Here is a 27,832-nt window from a genome sequence, read left to right on the forward strand (position 1 = left end):
GCAGATCAACTGGGAGCATTCACAGTCAAGCCCTGAGTAAGTGAATGAAGCTGAACCACTTGAGTTATTCTGACTTTTATTTCATTGCTGCTTAGTCCACACAGTCGGTATAAAATCAGAAAAAGCAAAGCAAAAAACAACAAACATCCTACGGTCTGGAGTCTTAGCATCAGAAGGCACCATATACGAATCTACAGTCAGATGCCCATAAAATTCATTGCCAGACACACCTCTGAAGCACAGAAAGAGGGTTACAGAAGCTGGACTCTGGGTTTCCATCCAGAGATTTGGTTTCTCCTACTCCTGACCAAGAGGGGGGTGGGGGGGATTGGTTATAAACATATTATTAACAATAATACTAAGAGCAACTTGTCTAAGTACAAAAGCCGTTATAGACCACTTATATTACACAGAATTATTTCTCGTTTCTACCTTCGTTGTTTACCTCATAAAATTGTTAACTGAATTTCCAGTGAGTAAGGTTAAATGGCTAGTGATAAGGAATGGCAAATAGATAGCACCATTTCACATATTTGGTATTTTATTTCATAGCTATATATTGGTTTTGATTTTTCCCCATCTTTATCTACACGGCAAGGAAGGAAAAATACATTTCAAGGTCATAGGCTACAGTGCTTGGGTGGTTTGGGTGTGTGGGATGGGACGTGAGAGCGTTACACACAAGATCTAACACCAGGACGTATCAGCATTCTAAGGGGAAACTTCCAAAATTAAGGTACGCACGTTACAGTAAAATTCCAGTGGAACTGGTAGCTACATATTTTAAAAGTACCTAAGTGAGTTAGAAGCTCAGGTTCCCAACTGGGTGTGGTTGGCAAGTTAGGAAGACTTCGGTTCCTACATCACCTAGGTGGTTTTGAGAATTTGGCCCTGTGCTCCTAAATGTCTGGGGCCCGGTAGTGATACATGCACATACAGGATCACCGCACGTGTGGCGGGGGCCAGACCTTCAGCTGGGGTAAGTGGGCACGATTCTCCCTCAGGTCACCGGCACGACGCTGATTTACACCCGCTGGGGATCTGGTCTGGCTTGGGGATTCTTTGGCGGGTTGCTTTGGGGTGGGAGTTTTCCAAGAGGAGTCCATTGGCATTCAGGGCAAAACAAAAACAAGGACACAAAAATACTGCGCTCTTGTTATACTGTTAGGAGTTCCTTAGGCACTTTCTTTAGGCTTTAAAACATAGCAGATGGTCAACAAAAGCAAACAATACTATGTACATATATGTAAAAAGTGTTATAAATAGGTTTTTAAACCATAGATACTATATACATCTTCAATGAACACAGTAACCCTTGGCGTGGTTCCTTGTGGGGTTTGTTGTTGGTTTTTTTTTTAAATTTGGAGGGTGAGGAGTTACTTAACTCTCCCCCTCCCCCATTTTCTCGTCTTTTCTTCCCCTGCCTCAATCCCCCTCCATGGACGTCATGAGTGCCCGTGTCTCGGCCCCCTCGCCTCAAGCTTCGTTATTCGCGCTTCCGCAAGATGACGTAGATCACCCCGCTGGTGACAGCCAGGGGGAAGGCCACCCAAGCCAGGATGTAGGCGAAGCCGAAGGCGGTGTCCCCCGTGGTGGGCTGCCAGTCCGTGTGCCTCACGGTGAAGATGGCGGCGCCGCTCATCACGCACAGACCTAGGGAGAAGACGTGATATGAATCAAGCTGCCCTGAGGATGCTTGGTGTCATGCAAGAGCTGCCCCGGCTTCCCCGGCCTGCCACGCTGGCAGGGATCATGCCGAGCAGCGCTGATTAAAAACCCGCCCATCCTATCGAGAACCCTGGGCCACAAAGCAAGAAGCCTGGTTGAAAAATCTGGGGGGGACAGGGGTGCAGCTGGAAATAACGGCGGCCTGAGACCGGAGATGTTGAGCAGAGCTCTCGGTTGGTGATTTTTGGACTGACACACAATCGGTCACCCCAACCACTCGTGCGACCTGCTCGCGGAATCTGAGCTCTGAAAAGGCAATAGCATGTGGGTAACCCCCGCCCTTGGGGGCGAACGCTCACGGGGTTAGTCCCACCGCAGTCCCTGGAACAGAGTGCTCCCCAGGGCCAGGAAGGGCTGTGTAATCGAGCCAACGGCCTCCCACAGCTACTGGGCATGCTCTCGAACAGCCCTGCCACAGCCCCTCGACCCCACTGTGCACCGTTTCCCAATTTCGCAATTCCTGAGCCTCTAGAGGAGAAATCCCCCCCCCCCATGCCCAGTTTCGTAAGATCCCCCACCCAACTCCTGCTCCACGTGAGCCAAGCCATGATTCAAACCCGGAGTCTGCAGCGGGCACTCACTCCCGTCCCACTAGAGCGCCGGGCCGGCAGGGTTAGATAGCACAAATGCTTTCGATAGGTCTTGGATCCGACCCCTGGGGCATTCGACGGGTAGGTCTGTTTCTGAGCAATGTGGCAGGTGCGCGGATTCATTTCCGAACTCCCAAGCCTTGCGTCAGGAGCACGAGGCACAGGCTTTGCCCGGGACACCCCACGCCTGCAGGTGCAGCAATGCCAAGAGCCCTTCTGCCGTCGAAATCTCAGGCTGTGGCAACATGCAGAAGTCGCCAAAAGTTAAAACGGATCAAGCCGTTTTTTCTGCCTCCCATTGTCAACATTTCATGACCACATTCCTTGCTCCCCTGACGCAGAGCAAAGCATTATGGGTAACCATCCCACAGGGCAGAGTGGTGGGAAGGCAGAGCTAATCCCTGTGCTTCTTGGGATTCCCTGGTAGCTCTGGGAACTCTCCGTGCTGAGGAACGTCAAAGCAGCATGGCTGTCTCTCCAGTCCTCCCTCTGCAACAGCAGCCTGCCTGCCGCTGTGTTCCTAGCAGGGCAGAAGAGAAGCAGTCCAATGATTTGTTCTTTGTTTGTTCCCCAAATGGAGCAGCTCACTCAGCTGTCGGCCACTTCCCGGAGCTTTAAAAGGGGAGGGGCGCAGGCCTGCCGAACAGCAGAGATCACAAAACACTGAGCACAGCCATTAGAACAGGCACTGTGGGATAGCGGCGGGAGTTAGTTCTCTTGACAAAACCAACAAAGGAGTCCACACTGGCTATCTGTCAGCAATAAACGGAGGTGGAAAAGACAAACATCCCTCGCAGGGCTGGAAGTGTTTTGTTGCCAAAAGGCAGTTTTTGGTGACAAAATGTGCCAGTGCAGACAAGGCCTAAGTGTGCTTCAGAATGGGTCTGTATCCAAATGTATTTGGTAAAAGTGTGCTCGAGTCCCTCCGCCCCCGCCCCGGTCCCCCCTGCCCGCACTCTGGATCAGCTCACAGATGGGGGGAGGAAACAGAAACACCCGCCACCGTGGACAGAGTTTGTCTGTCAGGGGATGAGTACACCCTCTCTATTCCCCTGCTACCCCACGCCCAAGACTGCCAAGGGCCAACCCTAGGAGCCCTGTGTCAACAGTGGGCCAGGCGCGACCCCTCTGAATCATAGCATTGACCAACGCTCCAGCAGTGTCGCAAAAAGTGCCTACGTCGGGGGCTGCAAAATGCTCGCACAAAGCCGCCACTGTCCCCCGCCAAGAACAAGGCTTTAGTTGATCTCCGCAATACCATTATCCATTCACGGTGCCATTGAAGCTAACTCTATTCCAAATCTCTCCAGCGGGCAGCAGGACCACCTACAGCTAACGGCAGGGCTCCGGGAGCTGTTCTTTCCCTTCACACTGCGCCTTTGTTTGTGGGAACTGCAGAGGTGGGAATAGGTTCAACCAGCAAGCTGCTGAATGCCGTTTCCATTTTTCAAACAGAGAAGAGAACTCCTACGGCACTGGCCCGCGCAGAGAAAGCAAAACGATTGTCTCTGCACTCGGGTGGGACAGAAAAGCAGCAGGCGGCCATTCCAGAGTCACCTACGGACGGCTAGAAATACTGCGGTCGATTGTCCATTGAAGGAGTCTGGTGGAAGAGAAGAGATGCTAATGACCACGTTTCTCTTAGCAGTACAGAGCTAGCGATTCTCACCAAGGGGATACGCTCCTGTGATAAAACACAGGGGAGGGCTCGAAGAAAGCTGCAGTCTCTTTCCTGTTCCAAGGCGCAACTTGTGCAACTCCTTTGGGGCTTGAGCTCCAGATACCTGATGGCGATGCTTGTGCACAAAGGCATTTGCATGAATAATACTTCTCTTCCAAAGGACGTGGTGGGGTCTGAAAAGCACGTTGAGATCCTTGGATGGAAGGGCACGTAGAAGTGCAAAGTAGTGTAATGTTAGGCTGTCCGCACCTTGCCTCAGTTCTCGATCTTCTGTAGCTCTTGGTAGCCTGAACCCGCAACCACCAGGCAAGGACAGCTGTGAATTAAGCCCACCCTCCCATCTGAAGGGGATTGCGATTTTGGGGATTTGGGTGTGTTCATAGAGCAGCATTGGGAAAACTTGTACACTTGGCTCTCGCCCACCCTCTATTTTGTGACTTTCAGACTAACACACCTCTCCTATGGTTAGATTAGAGGAACTGTCCTGCAGAAGAAAAGGAGCTAACCTGTCTGTCCTGAGCTAACCTGTCTGCTCTCAGACGTCTTTCAGTAGCAGGATGACCCTGGTACTATGTCTGCTTGTTGCACGCAAGGAGTTGCAAGCCGTTGCTGGGTGTAGTGGCTGCTGTCTTTGCCTGCACAACCACCTTTCCATCTCAGGGCTTTGCAAAATACCTTGACATGCATGGAACGCAAAAGCCCCTCAGAAAACCCAATTTGCATCTGGTGGAGCCTATGCCACAAAGGAGTGTAGTGTACTGACTGCCGTCAGACAATGAAAACTGGTGACGGAGCCGGAAGCATTGACTCGCGAGGGTTCTTTCTGTCTGCCAACAGCCTGACTCATCTCATGCTTGTACTGTGTGTGGAAGCGATCTACGAGTATTTGCAGCAGTGGACACCCAGGCTAGATTGGGAGACGTTTAAGGGTGGCGGAAGGGGGCTGACTTAGGAGTAACGGGCTGAACTCGCAGCGAGGAATCTTTAGGCAGCCTGCCAGGAAACGCTTCCTAACGGCAGGATCTAGACCCTGAAAGAATCCCCCGAAGAAGGCCTTCGGGAAAATGCTTTAGGGGCCCCCAGCACTGGCCCAGAAGGAGGTACCCAATGAGAACTCACAGGGCTGGTCTCTCCTGAGTGCCTTCAGCTCCATGCTTCCCACAAGGCTGGGATACACAGGAGGACTATGGGCTGCGGCACCTCCCCAGAAAGCGTCAGCAATGGTAGGAGATGGGCATCTCCCCTCAGCCGAAAGGCCCACATGGACTGGAATGAGCGCAGCCGGGTCCGAGAGCCGAGCCCTTGCACTTGACAGCCCCGGCTTCCGCCCTCGCACAGCTGGTGAGTCAGGCTCCACAACCAGAGGAGTTTACGTTGCGGCCCAGGCTGAGTCGTCTAGTCAGCGGGTTACCGTGGGGGCAGGATCATCTCAAGAGAGTCAGGGCGTGCCTGGGAAGAGACCGCGCCTCCCCGCCCACACGGGCACGCTGCAGAAGCTCCACCCGGCCGCAGTGGGATTTCCATCGCTCGCACTGGCACTGCCAGGGACCTCCAGAGGGAAAGCCACAGGCAGGTGATGGTTCCTTGCTGACGGGCTCTAAATCAAGGCTCCTCCGGAGCTGGGCCTTTCCAAGACCACATACAGGGCAAGGATAATCCCCACAATGACAGGATGCAGGGGCGGATATAGGGCAGGGCGAGCGGGGCGGCCGCCCCGGGCCCCACGCTTCAAGAAGCCCCGCGCATGTGCCGTGTCAAAGGGGGCGCCCCACGAAATTGTGCTGCCCTGGGCCCCGCAAAATCCTCATCTGCCCCTGACGGGATGCGACACGAATGTGCTCTTTTGGCTGCCAACACCAGCCTGTTGTCTTCCGGCACGTGAGGAAATCGGGGTGGAGGCCAAGGGGAGACCCGCCGGCTCTCCTCCGGTCACAGCTGCTGAGCTCCACAGGGGGGAGCACACGGATTCTAGCTGCTGTTTGCTTCCAGCCATCCTGAAATTCAGCTCACAAGGCCTAGCAATGCTGAGCGACCCCGGGCAGACGTGGGGTCACGCACGCAAACACTAGCCTGGTCTCCATTTCTACCCCCAGGGCTCCTTTGGGACTGGACATCTCACAAGGGCCTGTTTGCCCAACTCCGTAACGGATCGCTTAGGAACGATCCGCACTACGCAGCCCCGGCTGTGCGGGCACCTAACTACAGTTCAAAGAAACAGGTTTTCAAAGCTGAACGCTATCTAAGATGGAGGTGCTGCAGCTGGGAATTGAGGGGCTGGCTAACTGGGTGAGCGGCAGCGCCCCTGGCTGACGTGCAAGGCCCAGCTATCAAGCACCTCTCTGGGGGAAGACGTCTCAGGTCTCGTGCCATCGGTTCAGGAAGCCTCCCGCTGGTCAGTATGACAGCCCGGAGCGGTGAGGTCCCTGGGCCGGTCTCCCTCCGCAGGCGGCCAGCACCCAGGCTCTCGGCTCACCGAAGGAGGACGTAGCTCCTGGACCACACTCAGCCCTGCCGTCCATCTCCACAGCAAGTCGGTGGAGTTGCCCCAGGGTCTCAGCAGCCCCCAAAAGTCAAAGGGGCCGTTCTGCGTGTGCCCAGCCCGAGGGGTGCTGGGGCTGAATTTCAGAGCTGCTGAGCACATGGAATCCCCGGCTAATTCATTCGGAGTTAGCACCGACCCCGGCGGATGGGCCAGGGTTACCATCAGGAAGCTGAAAGCGCAGGAGGAGCTAGAGCCCTCCCAGCAGGAACTCCGACAGGCTGCTAACCTCTGGGGACCGGGCAGGGTGCGGGGGCCGTGGAACACGCCCACCGGTGCATTCCACATCTCAAGGCAGACCGGGCCTCCCCTCACGCTCTCTTCTCCTCGGTGCAGGAGTCCACTCAGAGGCTGTTGTGCTGCCAAGCAGGGCAGCTGCTAGAAGAGCCAATTCCCACTGCCCCGAGCCTAACCCTGCATCAACTAAACCACTGTAACAACCCGGCAGAGCCCTCTGTGTTATTCCAGAGCTTGCTCCTCGCCCGCCAGCAGCCTCGCACCGCCACCCAGCAGCGGTTTCCCTCCGCACGCTCCGAGCCAGCCCCATTTATCACTCCCCACTTACCGGCAAGGATCTGGAAGATTCCAGTAAGGTAAAACCGGCCCCCCTTGGTGAGAGTGAAGAGCTGGCAGAAGAACAGGAACAGAGACAGCACGCTGAAGATAATAGAGAGGATCATCATCGCCTGGACGGACTGCAGCCACTCTGGGGAAAACAGAAACACACTGGCAGTTAGAGCAGAGATCTCGGGGGCGGGGTGTGTGTGTGTGTGTGTGTGTGTGTGTGTGTGTGTGTGTAAGTGTGTGCGCGCGCGTGTGTGTAAATCACTGTGTGTGTAAGTGTGTGCGCGCGCGTGTGTGTAAATCACTGTGTGTGTGTGCGCGTGTGTGTGTGTGTAAATCACTGTGTGTGTGTGTGTGTGTGTGTGTGTGTGTGTGTGTGTGTGTGTGTGTGTGTGTGTGTGAGAAAATCACTGCTCCTCCCTCTCCAAAGCCGGGTTCCCGGCCCCTAAAGTCAATGGATGTTGTTCCAATGACTTCCGGGCGCGCTGGCCCCGGCCCAGAGGCTCTTGGTGCACACAGATGTGGCTCCACGGGAATGACACGACTTGTCTCCACTCATGCACAGCAGGGACCCATCCTGCAAGGCTACAGACCGGCCAGGTCTCTTTCCATCCACGCCACCTGTGATTCACGGGAGAACAAACATCCTTCCCTGAGCAGACACCAGGTAATTACAGGAAAGCCCTGCAGAAGCTACCCCCGCTACCCAACAAGAGCCCTGGGATTTAAGGGCAAGCCGGCCTGGACAAATCATGCCGTGGTCCCAGCATGGTGACACAAAGCACCGTAGGAGCGTCCCCGAATGCCGCCATGCCGGGCCACCAGGACCTCCCTCTTCGGAAATGACTCTGGCCCATGTTTGCTCAGCGCCAAGGAGGAGACTTTCAAAGCAGACTCACATGGTTCTGGGATGCCCGACTTCCTTAAGGGAATGGGAATTGGGCGTCCCAGTCCGTTAGGCAGCCCCGAAAGTGCCACGTCCTCCGTGGCAACCGCTTCCCTCCTGTCTCGCTGCTTGGAGCATCTTCCACTGCACGTGGACCACACCCCGGGGCCTGGCCCGTTTGGGAACGAAACAAGGTGCAACGTGCCACACGAGAATTCTGGAACACGTCCCCAAATCCGTGGGCAACGTGGTTATTTGTAACGTGGGAGCATCCATCTCCGTGGGCCACGGGGACTCACTGGAGTCTGATCCAAAGCCCACAAGAGTCTGTCGACATGTTCTCAGTGACTTCAGTAAGTTCTGGAGCAGGCCCTGATGGGAACCACGGAAGCCAAGGAAGCGAGGGACCTGACAGCTCCTTGGTGTCACAAACAGCCAGTGGGTATTAACACTCCCTCTGCCACCTTATGGAACAAAGCCCTTAGCAACGGCTTTATCACAGCAACATTTGGCAACTGGTAAGGAGGAGCTGAGTCAGACCAGCCCCTGCATACCGGCCAGCTCTTGTCATTATTTGTGGGTGCGTAACTCCCCATAGAAAGCAAACCCAATGCTACAGCAGTGACTCAAAGTATCACAACTGTGCTCTGGTGACCTGCAGAGCTCAGGACCACCCGAGCGCGGTCGTTGTAATGAAGGCTCACATGGTAATAGTGGCTCTTTAAATAAAACGGGACATAAACCATCAATACTGCCACGTCCTGAGATAGCAAAGCATGTCAAGTCATTCAGTCATGTACAGGACGCAACGGTTGTGATCAAAGCTCCCTCTAATTTTTTCCATTCTTGTGCAGAATAAATGTCGTTCTATGCACCAAAGCAAGTGCAGATGTGCACCACTGGTAGAAACACTGGCTGGAGATTGTGGGCACCCTGCTAATCAGCTGGGTGGCCACCCTCGGGCTCAGCTTACAGGGAACACTGCTCTTATCCTCATTGTATGGAAACTGAAGCATAGCGCAGGGACGTGACTTGCCCACGGACACAAAATAAGCAGCAGACCCAGGACCATAAGCCATGAGAGATGTGGCCACACGGACGTCCATTCCCACCTCCCGAAGATCGGAGCCAAACCTCTCGAATCCCAGCCTTGTGCTTTCCCCTTCCCTACAGAAGGCTGCTTCCCCGCTACGCTAGCTGTGTCCCACTTTCAGTCCATGTGAACTGTTTGAAACCAGCCAGCCATGAATGTCGGCACCGTGCCCAGCTCCTGGGTGAGTCACATGATGGCCAATGGCTCGTCTCTGTCTAGCTGCCTCCGTGCCGCTCCACTGGGGCTTTCCATTGCATAATGCAGCTATTTTAGAACCCAAAGGTCAATGCTGTTCTCGGTGGCATGGCTGTTACTCCCACTGACGTCCAGGAGCCCAGAGTAGAACTCCCCCCCACACTGAAACACAGACTCTAATTGTGACCCACCCTGGCACCACCCTGCCAGAGACAGCTGCCGAAGAGTCCTGCAGATTTAACAGAAAGCAGTCACTCGAGAATCCTGGAATCCCAGAGCTGGAAGAGACCTCGGGAGGCACCGAGTCCAGCCCCCTGCCCAAAGCAGGACCAACCCCAACTCAATCAGCCCAGCCAGGGCTTTGTCAAGCCGAGACTTAAACACCTCTAGGGAGGGGCTGGAATCTCCATCCCTAGGGAACCCAGCCCAGTGCTTTCCAGCTCTCCTAGGGAAACAGGTTTTCTTAATATCCAACCTAGACCTTCCCCACTGCAGCTTGAGCCCATTGCTCCTTGTTCTGCCATCTGCCCCCACTGAGAACAGCCTCTCTCCATCCTCTTTGGAACCTCCCTTCAGGGAGCTGAAGGCTGCTCTCAAATCCCCCCTCACTCTTGTCTTCTGCAGATTAAAGACCAAATTCCTCAGCCTCTCTTCGTAGGTCATGTGCTCCAGCCGCTGTATCATTTTCATTGCCCTCTGCTGGACCCTCTCCAATGTGTCCACATCCTTCCTCTAGTGGGGGCCCCAGAACTGGACCCAACACTCTAGATGTGGCCTCACCAGGGCCGAATAAAGGGGAATAATCACTTCTCTAGATCTGCTGGCAATGCTCCACCTAATGCACCCCAATATGCTGTTCCCTTCTTGGCTACAAGGGTGCCCTGTTGACTCAGACAGACAGCTTCTCATCCACTATAATCCCCAGGTCTTTCCTACAGATTTCTTTGAGTGCCTCTGAGCTAACAGAAAACACTCAAGGATAAGGCATACAACTCTGGATCTGTTTAATTCCAGAGTTTGTAGAGGACTTGTCATGGAGCTCGAGTGCATTTCTGGAGTCCTGTTAGTTCCACTCCTTTAGGATTGGCCCCCTCCCCCAGGGTCTTTCAAACTTTGCAGGTGCCGTAAGTGCAAGGGGGTTGTCCTAGCAGCCACCCCCAACTCTAGTTCCTGTAACTAGATCCTGCCACCCTAGAGTCCCACGCAGAGGGCCAAAGACAGGTCTTGACCACACAAGCAAAGGGGAGTCAATGAGAGCTGCCGCCATGCAGTTCAAAGCCTTTGGCCTCCCTTTTCTATTGTGTGTCCTGTCCCAAAGTGCAGGGCTATTCAATAAGAGCCGCTGTATTTTATCCCAGAGGTGGCTGCATCTCAGTGGGGAGCCAGCATGTATCCGTTTCTAACGGCACGTGCCATCGCTGAGACGGGAGGACTATCAAGGAGAGTCTCAAGGATCATTCCCCGTTTTCACACGCCACGCGCATGAAATGTTCAGAACGTCTCGTCGATTTCACGTCCCTCGTTAGGTCAACAAAGGGTGCGCTCTCCTTCAGCTCTGCCACTCGGCAGCTCCTGGAATGCTGGGCTCTCAGGGAGACAAGAGGCGGTGAAATGCCACTAATGTAATCAAACTAATGAATCAGGCTGTGCCCACACTTAAAGCACGACAGAGGCAGCACTGCGGGGCAGCCACTCGCTGCAGAGACTCCGGCGCGGTTGTTAATCCGGCTCGCTGGCGAGGCAGTAGCTATGTCAACAGTCGAATTCTTCCTTTGATCTAGCACCGTCTGCGCCGGGGAGAGGGCAGTTTAACTAGATCGCAGCAGGAATGGCGTTTTCACACTCTCGGGGGTTGGCCGTGGCGCTGTGGGTGTTCAGCGGAGACCAGACCAAACCACCGACCTTCTCGACACTCAGCCCCAGCGGATGCACTATTGGGAAGAGCGATGCAGCGACTGCATCTCCCAGTCCATCCGCTAACAGCCACTGCTAGGAAAAAGCGGTGCCCTTTGTCTACACACCTGCGGGGAAGGAGTGAGATCACCACGACAAGAACCGTCACAGCCGTTAGAAGTTGTGTGACCTGCCAGGGTAACAGCAGTGAAAGTGTAAAGTGAGCAAGCGTGTAAGATCCAGACCCTCATGGGATCATCTGCCACATGAACAGAGCGAGTGGGAAGGCCGCCACTCAAAGGTGCAAGACAAGGGAGAAGCCGATCCACAGAGAAAGAAGGTTACTGGAGCATTTTCCTGACCTTAATTTTAATTCCCAATAAATTACAAGCAAAAAGAATCCTGAGGCCGATTCAAACAACCTTCGTGAAGTCCAGCACATCCCGCAAAATGCCAGCAAGCACAGAATAAGAGCCACGTGCTGTAGTCTGCAGCTTATAATGACATTTTGTGTGCACGGGGCATCTTTCTTCCCGAAGGATCTCAAAGCCTAACCTGGACAAATGGCAGCCGCAGAATGCAGCCACCTCTTGGGAGGAAGGCATCAGCCAAACATACAGCCATAGCATACAGCACCCACACAGAAAACCAAGGGGAAGGGAAATTCCTGGCAAAGAATGGTAGGGCAAAACTCTACCATTAAGTGCCTTGGAGCGGAAAAAGTCAGCAGGGTTCACTAAAAACGTACCTCTACTGTTGGAGTGAAAGGGTTACACCTGTTATTGCGGGCGACACCTCCACGTGCCCCTGGGCACTTCTACACTAGGAACTAAATTCAAAATAACTCCCAAAGTAACAAAATCGAAATAGCCTGTCCCCACTACGGGGAACCTCAAAATTAGTCCGAGGCAGGCTCCATGACTGTCGATAAGTCGAGGTAGCGCAAAGCCCCAGAAAGCCCTGGGGAGCCATTACTTCAAATGATTCTGGGGAGTAGTTATTTCAAAATAGCAGCAGTGGAGCAACCCCACTTCCTCCCTTTTGAAATAGCTATTTCTAAATTCGCGTCATTTCCCAAGGAGAGCAGGAGTACAGATTTCCAAATAACCAGTCCGTTATTTCGAAATAACAAGCTTAGTAGTGTGGACGCTCTGCTTATTATTTCGAAATAATTCCCGAGTGTTGGCCAGGGCCCACGTACTCCTAAAGAGACAGTTTCGTGCTTTTCAAGCCCTGATCAAAAACATGAACTCGGTGGATCTGCTGAGTGAGGATGAAAATCTGTTCCCATGCTGCTGAGACTTGAACTTGTGGTTTTAGGGAGTATACATTTTTCAACTAGCCTTGCCCTGTGTTGGCTGGGCCTCCGGCGAAACGCCTCTCACCGTACAGCAGTGCCGTTGTAGCACTTGTCCTCATGTACGGTCACAGCCTCAGCAAGAGCTAGAAGAGACTCACTTCCCTGGCCATCTGAGTGAAGGTATCTCCTCGCAGGTGTGCTGGTCTGGGAATCCCACACATGCCCCAAGCTCAATACGGCTACGGCTCACGCAGGCCTAGTGACTGGAACCAAACCTCCTCCTCTAGCCAAGAGCAGCAGGGAACGTCTGCGACGTAGCTAAGCAAGCTTTCGTCTGGCTAGCCTGGAGCAGTGACGTCATCACGGGCTTGTCACCTGAGTGATCACAACCTACGTTGTCACAGCTTCATCTCTCTTAGCGCCTAAGCTAGGTAGCTTAAAGCCAGATGGGCATGTCTACATTAGGGATTCAGAGGGGGAGTGGTGTTAGTCTGAAACTTTAAAACCAGCGAGTGGCTCTGTGGTTACACTACCAGGTTAATTTGAAATAAGTTATTTCCAAATTACAATCCTGAAATAACGATTTTGAAATCAGCTTATTGCTCTTCACAAGCCGGAGTTATTATTTCGAATCAACGGGCATGGTAGTGCGGACGCTCCGCTGCTTGTTTGAAATAAGGGGAGTTATTTCAAAATAACTCCCCAGCGTAGACATGCCCTGAGAGACCAATATATAGGATCATGAGCTTTCATGGACAAAGCCCTCTGTCAGATCACTGCAGCTCATGGGATGAAGTGGCATTTGCCGACGTGACCGTATATATCAGTCTCTAAGGTGCCACAGAACTACTCCTTTTTAATAGGGATGTTCATGTTTAACCAATTAACCAATAAGCTGGCGCTTATCGGTTAATGTTATCGGTTAAACTCTGTGGGTGGATCCGCCAGCCCCAGCCAGCCTGGCTCCTAGGGAGGTGGCTGTGCTGTGGCAGGGACGCCTCCCCAGGGGTGAGGCTGGCAGGGGCTGGCAGCCCTGCTTCCAGAGAGGTTTCGCTGCGGGCGCTGCAGTATAAAGTTGATTTAACCGTGTAACCGCTCACATTCTCAGCAATCACTCCGTGACCGTTTTCACCGACTTTTGACATCCCTAATCTACATACACGTCCATCACACCCACACTCGCCGTTTCAACATGCGCTAACCTGTAAAGCAGTCCGGGGGTGGTTGCTAAGCCACCTGCCTATTTTCCTGGCTGGCACCCGAAAACGGTCACTTGCCCTCTGCTTTGCTCCCACCCCCACCTGCCACGATCCCAGCAAACCTCAGATTTGTGTTCCCCTCCCCCCGATGCCTCTCTGAGCAGCCTGGCTAAGGAATCTCAGACAGGTGCCGCTGGTTTGTTTCATGCCGTTCCAAGCATGGTACGAGAGCTCTGGACAGGGCTTTGACTCCCGCTGTGGCTGGCCAGGCTCCCAGCAAGGAGAGGTGCACAGGGCACTGGAGAGCTACAGGAGCTCGGAATTAATTCTAAACCCCTCTGTGCTGGCAGAATCCTTCTGGGGGAGGGGATTGTTCCATTTAAACCAAAGGATGCAGAAAATGCAGCCAGGCCCCTTCCATGCCTGCCTCCTCTCCTCTGGCGCCCGGTCACAACAAAGGCACGTTACAAGATTCCTGACCGATAAGGGTGCTAAGCACCACCTGGAGGAGCAGCAGCCTATGCCCAGCTGCTGCCCTGGTTGCTAGGTCAGTCCCTTTGTGTATCAGGGAGGCAAAGAGCCCAGGGAGCGTGGCGGGAGATCAGACATTCCTCACCCATTCCCCTGTGCCAAAACCACAAGAATGCTCACTCGGCGACACCCCGCGCCGGGGTGGAGGGTCCTGCCCTGGCCGTCAGGGGACCTGGAGTCTGGTCCTAGCTCTGCAACAACTTGCCCCTGTCTGGGCTTAGCTTTTCACTCCCCAGCCCTTGTCTGCCCTAGTCAGAGGGGCAGCTCCCCCGGAGCGACCCTCTCATTCCTGCCTAAGGGTGGCTTAAACCCAAGGCAGTATAGCCCAATGGGTCATGAAATGGACTGGGACTCAGGCAGTCCGAGCTCAGCTCCTGACTCTGCAACTGGCCCATAGGGTGACCTTGGGCAAGTCACTTCCCTTCTCAGTGCCTCAGTTTCCCCTGCTGTCAATGAAAAAAAATGATTGAGATCTGCTGCTAAGATCCTGCTGTTATGATCACGCCCCTGCCCAAGCAACGTAAACGAAACTGACAAGACTCACTCTCCTGCTAGAACTGGAGCGTGCACAGGGGGTGCACATGTGTGTGGGTGGGTGGGAGGGGGGGAGATACTGGTATAAGTACCTGTTTAAATTAACACCAGAGGTTATACAAAACCATCAACATTCTGCTATATAGGCAAGACCGTCAATTAAATGCTTCACAGCAGGCTCTGCTGTCCCTTATTGTGTGTGCGTGTACACAACACCAGCACAAGGGGGCTGTCTTGGCTTTGGGAGTTACCCTACAGCGGATACTGACACCACTCTGTTAGGAGCCTGTTATGCTCTCCCAGGGGCATACCAGCAAGAAATCATACTTGGCCAGCCGAGGATGAATTAGCTGAGCTTCACAACCCCACTGTAGGGCAAGTTACCACCATTTTACATCTGGGGAAACTGAGGCACAGAGCAGCTAAGACCACTGCTCAGGCTTTTCAGAGCAAGTGAGAGGGATGTTTCATGTTGCAGCAGAGATGAAGACCCCCTCCCCAGTCACAATCCACAGCCCCCCCTCCCTACCCCCCCCCCCCCCCCCCCGTCCTCAGTGCTGCAGAAATGTTCCGTAATTTCCATCAAGCGTGGCTTGAAATATTGCAGCCAGTATTTTGGTCACCAGAAGATACCCACCCCCCGCCAGATGTGGAAAGGTGCGGAGAGGTGCCAAGAGATGCAGATAACAAGTACTGTGTGGGAACTAGGTACCTAACTAAGGATTTTATTTAGGTTAGCTTAGTAATTTACTTGGATCTGTCTGTTATCACTCACTGCTACTTAAATCCTGTTTATACTTAATAAAATCCCTTTTGTTTTATTATCAAACCCCATATAAAGAACCATTATCTGCAGGGGGCACCAGCTGTTGCTAAAGAGAGCAAAGTTCATTGATAAAGAGAGCAAACTTCAGGAGCTTTATACTGAGTAAGGTGGATTTATTTGGGATTTTGGTCCTATTTAGGGGCTGTGTTCCTGGGTGCTGTCAAGACTCTGGGACACAGCTCAACCCACCAAGCTCAGCTGTTATCAGTATCTGTGTTACTCAGCCAAGGGGAAGGGGGAGCGGTTACCTCAACTTTGTGCCTTTGCTGGGGGAGACCAGAGCTGCTGGCCCAGCAGGACAAGGTGGTGGGGCGGCCCAGTGGGCAGGCTGGCAGGTTCAGTAGTATGATCAGCCCATTAGGTGATGGTCTCAAGGGGATCTCAGTGACCGAGCCGGTCGTAGCGCCTCGCTATGTTAATCGCATCTACTCAAGATCTGACGGAATCCAGCCTCTGAAAGAGACTCCAAGAGACGTGCTACGGTTTGCACCACCAGATACTTCTTCCTAAGTGGAGGCTGGTATCACACACAGTCACGGAGCCACATTCACTAGGATGCCGCAGCTGCCTCGTGCTACTCTGGCAATGCAAAGCAGCCACAATCCATGTCAACACAGTGGTGCCAGGCTCTTGGTGAATCTGTCCAGCATCCTTCCTCAGCGGGAAAGCCACAAGATGATGAATTACAGTCATTCGGCACCACAAGGAATGGAATGTGGCATTGGCAACGCCCACTCCAGAAGTCACGGGAATTTGGCTGAAGAGATTCACACTGCTGTTCCCTGCAGTCAGCATTACTGTCTGACACAAGCGGTCTCCCCGAGAAAGCAGCCGCTCCTCACTTGCATCCCAGGGAAATCCCACTCATGTCAAAGACAGGGATGACTAAGAGACACCCTTGACATAACATGCTCTTGTTGTATTTGTCACACACCAGCGACAGTGTGAGAACACCAGCCGGGAGAAATCTATTCTCTAGATCCGGCAAAGTTTTAGACACGGGATTAGCATTAGGCATGTACGTTTTCCCGCTGAAATGTGCGAGACCACCGTGCGTGAAGCTAAGAACGTGCAGCAGTCTCTACAGAATCAGGGCTTAACCAATTCCAAAGCAAGAAGTTAGAAAAGAGGTTTTAGCACCACGCCTTTGCTCTGAGATGACATCCATGCTGCAGTCACGTTGTGTGACTGTAGCTCAGCTAGACACACTAGCTACAGCGCAGCATGGACTCCCCAATGCTGGGGAAGGCTCTGAGCCTTGGGGTATGTCTAGACTGCATCCGTACGTTGGCAGAGGGATGCAGATTAGGCAGGTCGACATGGCAAATGAGGCAGGGATTTAAATATCCCACACCTAATTTCCATAAAAATGGCCACCGCGTTTTGCCGACTCAGCACTTTGTCAGCAAAAAGCGGCAGTCTAGAGGGGGATCTGTCAAGAAAGAAAGCCTTTTTCGACAGATCCCTTATGCCTCCTGCAAGGAGGTTTACAGGATCTGTCGAAAAAGGGTTTCTTTCTCAACAGATCTCTCTCTAGACGGCTGCTTTTTGACAACAAAGTGCTGAGTCGGCAAAACACGGTGGCCATTTTTATGCAAATTAGGTGTGGGATATTTAAATCCCTGCTTCATTTCCAATGTCGACCTGCCTAATCTGCATCCCTCTGCCAACAGAGGGATGCAGTCTAGACATACCAGATCCAGGTAAGCCAGGGGCTGCATCTGGCCCTCAGGCCGAAGTTTTCACCACCCCTTTATATTCTTAATTTTGCCTTAAGGGAAGCTATTCTAGAAATATGGTTGAGTAGAGGCTATTGGTACTAGACACGGAGAAGATTCTCTGCCTGTATAATCCTGCGCGCACTCCATTAACATCAGTAGGGTTACTCCACCATTCCAGTGATGTTACCAAGATCAGAATCTGTCCCCTTTACAAAGGAGAAACTCTGGTTAGCTTGAATTATTGCAAACTGAGACATCTTCCAATGTAGCCTGTAATCTGAATGAGACCAGCCTTTGCCCGTGATGGTCAGCACAGCTACTGACCATACGATTTCTGGGTTCTGTGATGACAATACTAGGCACTACGCCATCCTCAGAGCCTCATGTGTGTCATTCTGCGGCTGCCCGGCCAAGCTAAGAGCAGCGCCCGGGGGGGGCGCAGCCTACCTCCACGCTCAGAAAGGGGAGGCTGTGTTAAGTCATATTTGGAAGACTCTTTTCGACTTTTTAAATAAACACATTTTGCTGAAAGGAATGGCTCAGCCACACCCTTGCCGGAACAGCCTCCATCTCACCAGTGAAACAGATTTTCTAAGACCCGATCCAGCTTTTCATCAAGGGAGCAGAGTAGAATTTTCCTCTGTCCCTATTTCCATGATGATGTTCGCTGTGCCCGTGTGTTGGGTGTATTCCTGCTGCCAAGAACAGAATTGGACACTGCCCCAAAGAGATATGTCACACAAGCGGATTTAAAGCTGCTTTTAGTCATGAGTTGAGAATGCCGCCAGAGACATGCCTGCAAGAGCCCCCTCCAGCAACAACAGGACTCTTGAAAGACACGATGCTCCGATGAAATCTCTGCTCCCAGACTACGTTGCACAAAACTTCGCTGGGAAACTTGGTCAAGGCTCTGCTCTGGTTAAGGGATTGCATTTGGGATGCAAGTCTGCTCCCCGTTGCGTCTACACAGCCAGGCTCAACCCAGGTCACTTGCCTCAGGAGAGGCCGGAGAACTCTGGCAGATGACTCCTGAATCCATTCTTAGCTGGTGTTAGGAGGCCACACGTGCATTGATTTCCAGGGAGATGTGACGATCTACACCAGCTAAGGATCGGGGTCCTTGTGAAAATGAATGAGCAAGCAGGATCGGAGACGGAAGGAAGCTCCCTGCCTCCGTGGATAGCCTACACTGAGTCACTCCCGATTTAGATGGGCATGAACAAATCAAAAGCAGAGCGGAGGCTTTTGCAGTTGTCTCCTGTCGCTAGGTGGACAATTCTTCTTCTGAGCTCTTCACCTTTCCCTGCTAATTTGTCTCCTTTCGCTTTGTCACCATTTAGTAGCCAACTGAGAAGCAATTCACCTGGACCGGGACTATATTTAACAAGATAGCACTGAGAACATCTGACTTTTTAAACACACTTAGGCTATGTCTAAACTGCAGGCTTCTTTCAGAAGAAGCTTTTTTCGGAAGAGATCTTCCAAAAAAACTTCCAAATGAGAGCGTCCATGCTGCAAAAGTGCATCGAAAAAGTGATCTGCTTTTTTGAAAGATAAGTGTCCAGAGTGAATGGACGCTCTCTTGCGTGTAAGCTGTGATTACTACGGACAGAATGGCCACCAAAGCACCTGTGCTTTTTCCTCTTTCCTCTCCTTCCGAAAGAACTCCCTCTTCCCCGGCCACGCACACACACCTTTTTGCAAAAGACTTATTTCGCAGAAAGGCTTCTTCCTTGTAGAGTGCAGGAGAATGCAGATTCTTCCTTGTAGAATGCAGATTACTTATGCTGGAACAATCCCTCTGTTCTTTTGATTTCCTTGAGGAAGAACCCAACTGCAGTGTGGATGTTCCTCAAGTTGTCAGAAAAACGGCTGTTTTTCTGACAAAACTCTGTAGTGTAGACATACCCTTAGGCTGTGTCTAGACTGGCAAGTTTTTCCGCAAAAGCAATTTTTGCGGAAAAACTTGCCAGCTGTCTACACTGGCCGCTTGAATTTCCACAAGAGCACTGACTTTGTAATGTACAAAAATCAGTGCTTCTTGAGGAAATACTATGCTGCTCCCGTTCGGGCAAAAGGGCCAGTGTAGACAGCTCAGATTTGTTTTGCGCAAAAAAGCCCCGATCGCGAAAATGGCGATCGGGGCTTTTTTTGCGGAAGAGCGCGTCTAGATTGGCATGGACGCTTTTACTCAAAAAGTGCTTTTGCGGAAAAGCGTCCGTGCCAATCTAGACGCTCTTTTCCGCAAATGCTTTTAAAAGCATTTGCGGAAAATCATGCCAATCTAGACGTAGCCTTAGAGAAAAGCAAAAAAGGAGAGAGATAAAATGCAGTTTTCAAACCCAGGGGTGGCAAGTCCATTTAACGAGAAGGAAGAGAGAAGTCTATGGAGTAGTATGTATTCCTGCACCCTGAGTTTCAGGATCCTGGTCTTCTTAAGAGTTGCAGATGGTTCAAAATGCAGGGCTCACCGTGTTATGCAGCCCTCACTCAAGTGCTGTGTTTCTCTCCTGCTTCTCCCGGTGTAAAATGCATCTGAAGCTTCGGTCTCAGCCAACAGCAACATTTTCTGAGCTAGTCTAGTGTGGCTTCTTGTCCAGTATTGTGCTCTTATTCCCCGTGCACGGCTTCCCCTGAGCGCCCAACTTCGGGAGCAGGTTTCATGTCCCGGAAGTGTCAATAATCCCTGCAAAGTCTCAGAAGGGGACTGCCTAGTGATCAGGGTAGGGAACCTAGAAGTCCAGATTTCCAACCCTGGCTCTCATGCAGGGCTCTGAGTCTCAGGGTTTGGCTGCCCTGGGGATTTTAGCCTCTGATGTGGATCTATTGATGGAGGTGCAAGAGGGTGACGCACTCGTGAACCACCTGAGTAAATCATGACTTGCGTCACTCGGTGCCAGACCCATCTCAGCAGCTAGGAGCCGCTGGGACCCAGGGGATCACTGAGTTTGTCTCTCCCCCACCCCGCCCCGCTCAGTCCAGCAGCCTGGGGTGGCACAAGACCCCACAACACCACTACTGGATCACTCTACATGGAGGGAACCTTCCCAGGCTCCGAGTGCCGGGCCAGGGCCTGGTGTGCCAGGGAGCAATGCAGAGCGGTCAGCCCCAGAGCAGAGGCTGCAGTTCGGCATGGTAGCCACGTATCGTAAAAGCCGTCTTCAGAGCGGTAGGTGGAACCCACTGGTGGGCATGCAGCATAGGCCCTGCTCTGGGCCCACGCCGCAGTAAGGGTGTGAATGGGGAAGCAGGAAGCTTTGCCCTTAAAGCAGCCGTGGCTAACCCACAATTTGCAAGCCGCATGCAGCTCTTATCCCCCAAAAATGCAACTCATGAACCTGCTCCTGAGGTCCCTGCCAGCTCTCCCCTGACACCCTTGTGCTTACCGGATCAGAGCTGCGGGTTTTAAAAATGGTACCCAAGACGGAGGCCATCTTAAAGGGGCAGCCTCCTTTAAAAAAAATTTTTTTTTGTTTGTTTTGCTCGACAATTCTGTTCTGAGAGGCGATCTTTTTTTTTTTTTCCTTGATAATTCTGGTGCGGCTCTTCACAGGTCTTCCGCCACTGTTTTGGCTCTCTTAGGTAAAGGAGTTGGCCACTCCTGCCTTAAAAGGTGTGGCTTACCGGTTCCCATTAACTGGTGGGGAGCAGCTCCCCGCCTGCCACAGGCAGGAGGCTGTTCCAGCTCCACAGGGCCTGCTGCAAGCGGAGTGCACTCCAGCCAGCCGGACCATGGTGGGAGAGAGGGAGGGAGGATGCTCCAGCCCTGCCCCAGTGGGTGGCCGCTCCAACCCAGTCAGGCTGGCACAGCCCTCCCCGCCCAACCTCCTCTAATCGGTTCACTGCTTAGGCAGGATGTTTAACCGGTTAACCAATTAAATGGGGTTTACATCCCTACTCCGCAGAAGGGCAGGAGTTTGCTGGGCCTGCAGCAAGAGAGCAGGGCTCTTTAGCTCAATCTTAGCCGATTATGCTTATGTCTCTGCATGTCCTGGTTCCACTCCCTGACGCATAGGCCAAGATGGTGACCATCACGTCAGCCAACAGGAAAGCCCCTTCCCTCTCGTGATGTACAATAACTCTCTGCTTTACAAAGTGTCACGTACTCACAGGATTATTTTTAAAAAACGGCCCTTTCAACGACTTTAAAAAATGACCCACAATCCCAAGAGTGACCCAGCTGACCAACTGAAAGTTACCAAGAGGCAACTGGAGGACCCGGAAGAAGAAACAGGAAAAACCCATTGCAGAATGAACAGTCCTGAAGAGCGGGAAAGGAAGGTGCTCCGTTTTAAGAGTTTCCCCCAACATATCTGTTGGGGGAGGGGAAAAGAGCAATTTGGCAAAAAAAAAAGAAAAAAGTTTGAAAAATTCTGCCTTGCTCTACCTTAGAACCTCAAAACTCACAGGGTCAGCAGGCTCTCCTGTCGTACCTCCAGACATCACTGGATTGACCCCAGTAGACAGGTCCTAGACCCTCCCGGGCTAGACGTTACTTCCATTCGATATAGGGCTTACCATTTGGTTCAATGGCCCTTGCCACCCCCAACACTCCTGCCACTTGAGAATCTACCCCATCGCCTGTTCGATGTACAGTTCTGGGATTCCGTGCTGAATTCCTCAGATAAGTCTGCCCGGGAATGTCTGGCAGCACAAATTAAGCAGCGATTGCAACATTTCTGGCATAGTTCTCAGCCTCTTGAAAGAGGACACCAAGCAGGCGAATGCTGCCAACGCAGCACGGTGCCCACAGATGGGAAAACCAAAGGAAGGGGGCATGTCTGAGCCTCCTTCCATCATGCTGCAACCTGCCTGCCAGGCTCATATGCTCAGGAAGCGCTAAACCAGCCATCGGAAAGAAACTCTAGAGGTCATCGCTCAGCCAACCCCCGCAAGCTGACAAGGTCCAAGTGCGGAACAGCAGGCCTGTGCCATGCACCTAGGTCCCTTCCCAGACGTCTACCTTCAGGTCTGGCTTTGCCACCCACAGATTTCCAAGGCGAGACTTGCATGGCATGATCTGAAGTGTCCAAAGCTCAGGACCAGATGGTCAAGGGCTCAGCGCTCACCAGGTCTTCCACAGAGCTCAGCTCCCAAGTCGCACGTACATGAAAAGACCATGTTCTCCGGAGCTCTTGCTGGGGCACACATGGCTTGGCTTTTATCTGTGGCTACCTCTCGTGAAAAATCCAATCTCAGTGAGTCATCAGTGGAGTTGGGCTTGTTGGATTTTGGGCATGTTCCTTAACCTCTTTGCATCTCTGTTTTCCCATCTATAAAGTCTGGGATCTATGAACAAACATTCATGATCATCATGTATTTGTAGTCTTGCAGTTCTGGGGCCAGGACCCCACTGTGCTATGTGGGTGCTGTACAAACAGACCCAAAGACGGTCCAGGTCCAGGTCCCGGTCCCGGAGAGTTTCCAGTCTAATTATTAGCAATATGCAACTGATGCTGAACCCAGCTAAGTCAAGGGCAAAATTCCCATTGGCTTTCAAAGTGCAAGATCAGGCCCTATTTAATTGCTAACAATTTTTAGGAAGGTTGCAGGGGGCTGTGCTTGAGTCTAGCAAAAGGGAGAGGGAAATCTGACAAAGAATCATGCCATGATAGACTCTTATGATGGGTTGGGAGGCAAAACACCCCACTCATCTTTACTAAAGGACTCAAATTTGCCAAACGCTTCAACGGGAATTTTGTATCCGCCCCCCAAGGGTGGAATTAGAGCTACATTATTAAGTGCTGAGCAGGCTCATTGTCAGAGGCTCAGAAAAGCCGTAAGTTTTCCTAAAGTTCTTTCGGATACGGTGTAACAGCCTGGCATGGTGTGTGCATTGAAAACAGAGTCCTTGAGTCTCTCGTGGAACTTACTTTCCCCCTTCGCTCCCATAGGAAGCAAGTGTACATTCAGCTAACAGCCCAGCAGATGGCAGTACTATAAATGATAAACTTGAAACTACATGGCTACATCTAGACTGGCATGATTTTCCACAAATGCTTTTAATGGAAAAGTCTTCTGTTAAAAGCATTTGCGGAAAAGAGCATCTAGATTGGCACGGATGCTTTTCCGTAAAAGCACTTTTTGCGGAAAAACTTCTGTGCCAATCTAGACGCGCTTTTCCGCAAAAAAGCCCAGATCGCCATTTTCGCGATCGGGGCTTTTTTGCGGGAAAACAAATCTGAGCTGTCTACACTGGCCCTTTTGCGCAAAAGGACTTTTGCCCGAACAGGAGCAGCATAGTATTTCCGCAAGAAGCACTGATTTCAGACAGTAGGAAGTCAGTGTTCTTGAGGAAATTCAAGCGGCCAGTGTAGACAGCTGGCAAGTTTTTCCCCAAAAGCAGCTGCTTTTGCGGAAAAACTTGCCATTCTAGACACAGCCCATTTGAGGAGGAGTTAATGTGATTTACCACCCCAAAAGAACCAGCGTTTAGGCCACATCTACACCAGGAAACAATTTCAAAATTAGTAAATTCGACTTAACTCCTGATTTAACAAAATTGAACTAGCACGTCCACACTACGGGGAAGCCTTGAAATGAGTCCGAGGCAGGCTCCGTTAATGTGGATATTCTACCTCGGACTTAGAGCTCCAGGAAGCATTGGGGAGTAATTAGTTGGAATTACTCTGGGGAGTAGTTATTTTGAAATAGCAGCACTGGAGCGTCCACATCACTGTTATTTCAAAATAACCATTTTCGAATTAGCATCACTCCTGATGAAAAGCAGGCCTGTTATTTCAAAATAACGAGCTTGGTAGTGTGGATACTCTGCTTATAAATTTGACCGGGGGGGGGGGCTATTTCAAAATACTAGTGAAGGTCAGGGCTTAGAGTCTTATTCCTTAAGGGGATGGGGGGGGGGGGGGGGGAGGGAGTTACCCTGCAGCTATGTGCCCAGCCTAGACTTGAGATCTAGTCTCACTTCACTTCCCTGCTCTGCCACAGATTTCCTGTGTTACCCGGGGCAAATCACTTAGTACATCTAGACCACGTTTTTCTTTTGAAAGGAAATATACAAATTTGGCACTAATTTGAATATCTTCTGATCATTTTTTCGAACGTGAAAGCAGTTTAGATGCGGTTCTTTAAAAAAAAAATTTGAAAGAACCGTTTTCCTCAAAAATTGAGGTTTACAGGGTCTTTCGAAAAAAGAGGATTTTTTCCCCTAAAGAACTGTCTAAACTGCTTTCACTTTTGAAAAAAACTGCTTTAGAAAAAGCAATCGGAAGAAGATATGCAAATTAGCACCGAATCTGCATATCTCCTTTTGAAAGAGAAACGTAGTAAAGACGTACCCTGGCGTCTCTGCTTAGTGGAATCACTAATCCAGGTGGTGGAAATAACAGCATGGCCCTACCTCATGGCAGGACTGGGAGGGTGAACACTGCCAAGCAGGTGAGGTACTCAGACTACGGGCGTGGGGGCTACATTAGCTTACTTGACACAAAAACAAACACACACACACACAATGTTCTCTACTGAAAAAACAGACCAGTCTCGGGAAAATGGGAAACAACTGCAGGAGTGAGATGGCCTGCTGCCCAGGTCTTTTTGTTGTGTGTTTGTGCAGTCAACAGCACCGGGGAGTGGGGAGAGGTTGCTGGCTCGTGAGAGAGCTACCATTCTACAGAGTAATTTAGTTAAGGCATAAAGCCCTAAACCTGCAAAGACATGGGTGTAGTCAGACCACCTTTGCCCCATGCAAAAGCACACTGGCTTCTCCGGGGTTTTGCCTTAGGGATGTAAAAGCAATTAACCAGTTAAAACCCACCTGGCCCCACTGCCTGGCCCCCGGTCCTGGCATGCTTACCAGATAACTGTTTAACATCCCTATTTTGCAAGGCTCCAGGAGCATGGAGCGCCTCACAGGACCCGAGTGTCCAGGCTGACAAAGGCCATTTGGGGAATGTTCCTCGTTTGAGTGAGTTTGGGTGATAGCTCCTCAAAGTAGCTCAGATTTCACCATTCCGCTGGCTCGGTGAATGGAGAGAATGGAGCAGCTGGGCAGAAACACCGTTATACATGCGCACGTCCTGCAACCCTGCAAGCCAAGTGGCAGCATCCAGTCACATTTCTAAATCGGCTGCTCAATCGTTTGCCTTGAACAGCACAAATAAATCGGTGAATCCAGGTATGGAATTTATTCCACTAGCGCCAGCAGCATTCGGGCTGCATGCACGTAGCTAAAGAGTTCCCCCTTCAAAAACCTCCTGACATTCTTGCTGCGGGGAAGATTTACCTGGTTATTTTATGCCTTATAGAAAGTGTCCAGGAAATTTCACCTTGAAATTTGTAGTAATCCAGTTATCTGAAGTCAGAGGCACATTTGAGGGGTGACAATTCTGCCCCCCCCCCTTTTTTACAAAAAAGTTTCAGGGAGCAGTTACTGCTGCCCTTATCTAAGCACACGCACAGCCGGTTTGGAGCACACATGAGTGAACCTGAACCAGCCTGCCTACTTTGCAGATTGGCAGTATTTGCCTTACACTGCCAAATGCTGATTCAGGACATAGCGATGGTAATCTGTCGCGCTGTAACAGAAGATTCCAGCCGGGTTCCACAGACAGTCTGACCCGTGTCCACTAGGTGTTGCTAGAAGGCTGTGAAGAAGGCCGAAAGCCACTCTACCAGAAGCCTGGAAATTTGAGCCTCTGCCCAAGATGAGAAACATGGTGCTGCGTTGAGTACAGTTAAAATTAGAGGCAGGGCAAGCGCCTGCATTTATCTCCCATCACGGAGTACCCACGAGTATTTCATTACCCACCGCCTGGCTAGTTTGTCCAGAAAAATTCAGCTAGCAAATTAAAGACTTGCTTTGCTGCAAAGTGGAAACTGATAAGAACTTGCTAAACTCCCTGCACGCATTACCCACAATGCTCTCCTCCACATGGCGAATGCACCCCTCCTGCCCTGGCATCAGTGTTACGTTCAATCTAGGCACTCGATCTTACAGTCCTTCCCCCTTCTTGGCATTGCAGAAACAGCAGTTCACAGTGACGCTCACAGACCAGAGACGAGATTCGACTCTGTTACTCCTGATTGACAACAGTGTGACTCCACTGAACTCGCTGGGGTTATGCTGGGTTCAAACTGCTTACGGTGCAAATTGCTAAAGCTAAGTAATGCCAGTAACAAAGCCCCCTACCAATTGCTCAACTAAACACATTGTCCAGGTATTTGTCCTTAGCTCTTACATTGCACTTTGCATCAAAGCAGTTTATAAAGGAAGTCAGGATGCTGCATTTAGAGATGGGGAAACTGAAGCACAGAGGTGAAGTGGCCAGTGCAAGACCATTCAGTGTGCCAGCACAAGAATGCAGTACCCTGAGCCTGAGTCCAGTGTGGTATCCAGCGTGCTTTCCCCCATGCACGTGCTACAGAAATAGCCAAGCATATCAGGATAACTACAGCAGCATGGCTTACTGCGGCGCAAGTCTGGAGAGAGACTTTGGGAAAGTGACAGAGGCGCCATTCATCCCTTTATCGCAGAGGCCGACGTACGGAGAGCTGGGCTAGCCCACCCTGGCTGAGGAGTGGGAAGTTTTTGCATGCTTGGCTCTCGCAAAGCCACCCGGCTCAGGAAACTGCAGGGACGGGGGCCTATGCAGACAGCAAACCCTGGTATAGCAGAGACGGAGCAGGGAAAATCTGCAACGTCAACAGTCCTCAAACTCCTTCCACCTCCACAGGATAAGCGACCATCCGGAGCACTAGCTCACACCATGACTGGGTGCTGGGACCCATCCCGGGAGTGGCCACTAACCATGGGCAGACAGGAATGGTGGAGATCTCTCCTGGCTGCTGAGCAATATGCACAGAGGCAGGCCCTATAAAAACAAGCAGGACTGGCTGCCACAAGGACCCAGCAGATGTTCTTCATGGAGCAAATCTGCTCTGGCCCTTTAACACCCTCCCCCGTTGAGCAAACAAGAGGCATGCCTAGAGGAGCTACCACACCCGTGGGGGAGCAGGAAAGAGCCCTACCCCAAGGGCTGCCCATGTTTGGGGATCTAGGTACCGCCTAGTAAGAACTGCAAGGAGCACATGCCAAAGAGGTCACATGGGGTCAGTCCCGCTGCAGGTGAGACCACTGTCCATATACCACAGACCAGATGTAGGCAAGGCAGGCAACAGGACCGGACCAAGGGCTCCTCCTCCCCTAGTAGTTCAGCGGCCCAAAATCTGCTCCATTACAGCCACGTAAGGCTAAAGTACCTCCCCAGACCTCAAGGGCTCTGCTCTGGGCTCACACTGAGGTCACAGGCATCTGAGAACTCACATGTGCACAGATGGTCCCAGGATCTGGCCCCGTGGGCCTGATCCTCCATCGCACGGCAGCTCATGCCGCCTTCCCCATCAGTGCACAAGGTGCTGGGCCTCTGTGCACCAAGCCCTGGCTTTCTAGCCTGCAGCGAGGTGCTGGACGGACAGAGGCCCAGCCAAGCGGGGGAGGTGTGCCCTTCAGATAAAGATAAGGAGCAGTCCAGAAGACCCGTGAAGAAAAGGGCATTAAACGAGCTACATTCCTCGCCCTCCCTCTGCATCTTCA

General features: G+C 51.8%; 1 protein-coding gene across 2 annotated transcripts in view; it reads right to left on the bottom strand.

Annotated features, from left to right (window-relative positions):
- Positions 1-59: 59 nt before the first annotated feature.
- The window catches only part of PMP22 (peripheral myelin protein 22), a 31,928-nt gene continuing 4,155 nt past the window's right edge, over positions 60-27,832 (bottom strand). For both annotated transcript variants that reach the window (XM_006118701.5, XM_075903513.2), the window contains exons 4-5: positions 7,104-7,244; positions 60-1,653 (exon numbers count right to left, since the gene is read on the bottom strand). In XM_006118701.5, coding sequence (XP_006118763.1) covers positions 1,487-1,653; positions 7,104-7,244 — 308 coding nt within the window. In that variant the 3' untranslated portion in view covers positions 60-1,486. The remainder of the gene's footprint in view (positions 1,654-7,103; positions 7,245-27,832) is intronic.

Source organism: Pelodiscus sinensis, chromosome 20, assembly GCF_052426305.1.
Source record: "Pelodiscus sinensis isolate ZL-2025 chromosome 20, ASM5242630v1, whole genome shotgun sequence".
Classification (NCBI taxonomy): Eukaryota; Metazoa; Chordata; order Testudines; family Trionychidae; genus Pelodiscus; species Pelodiscus sinensis.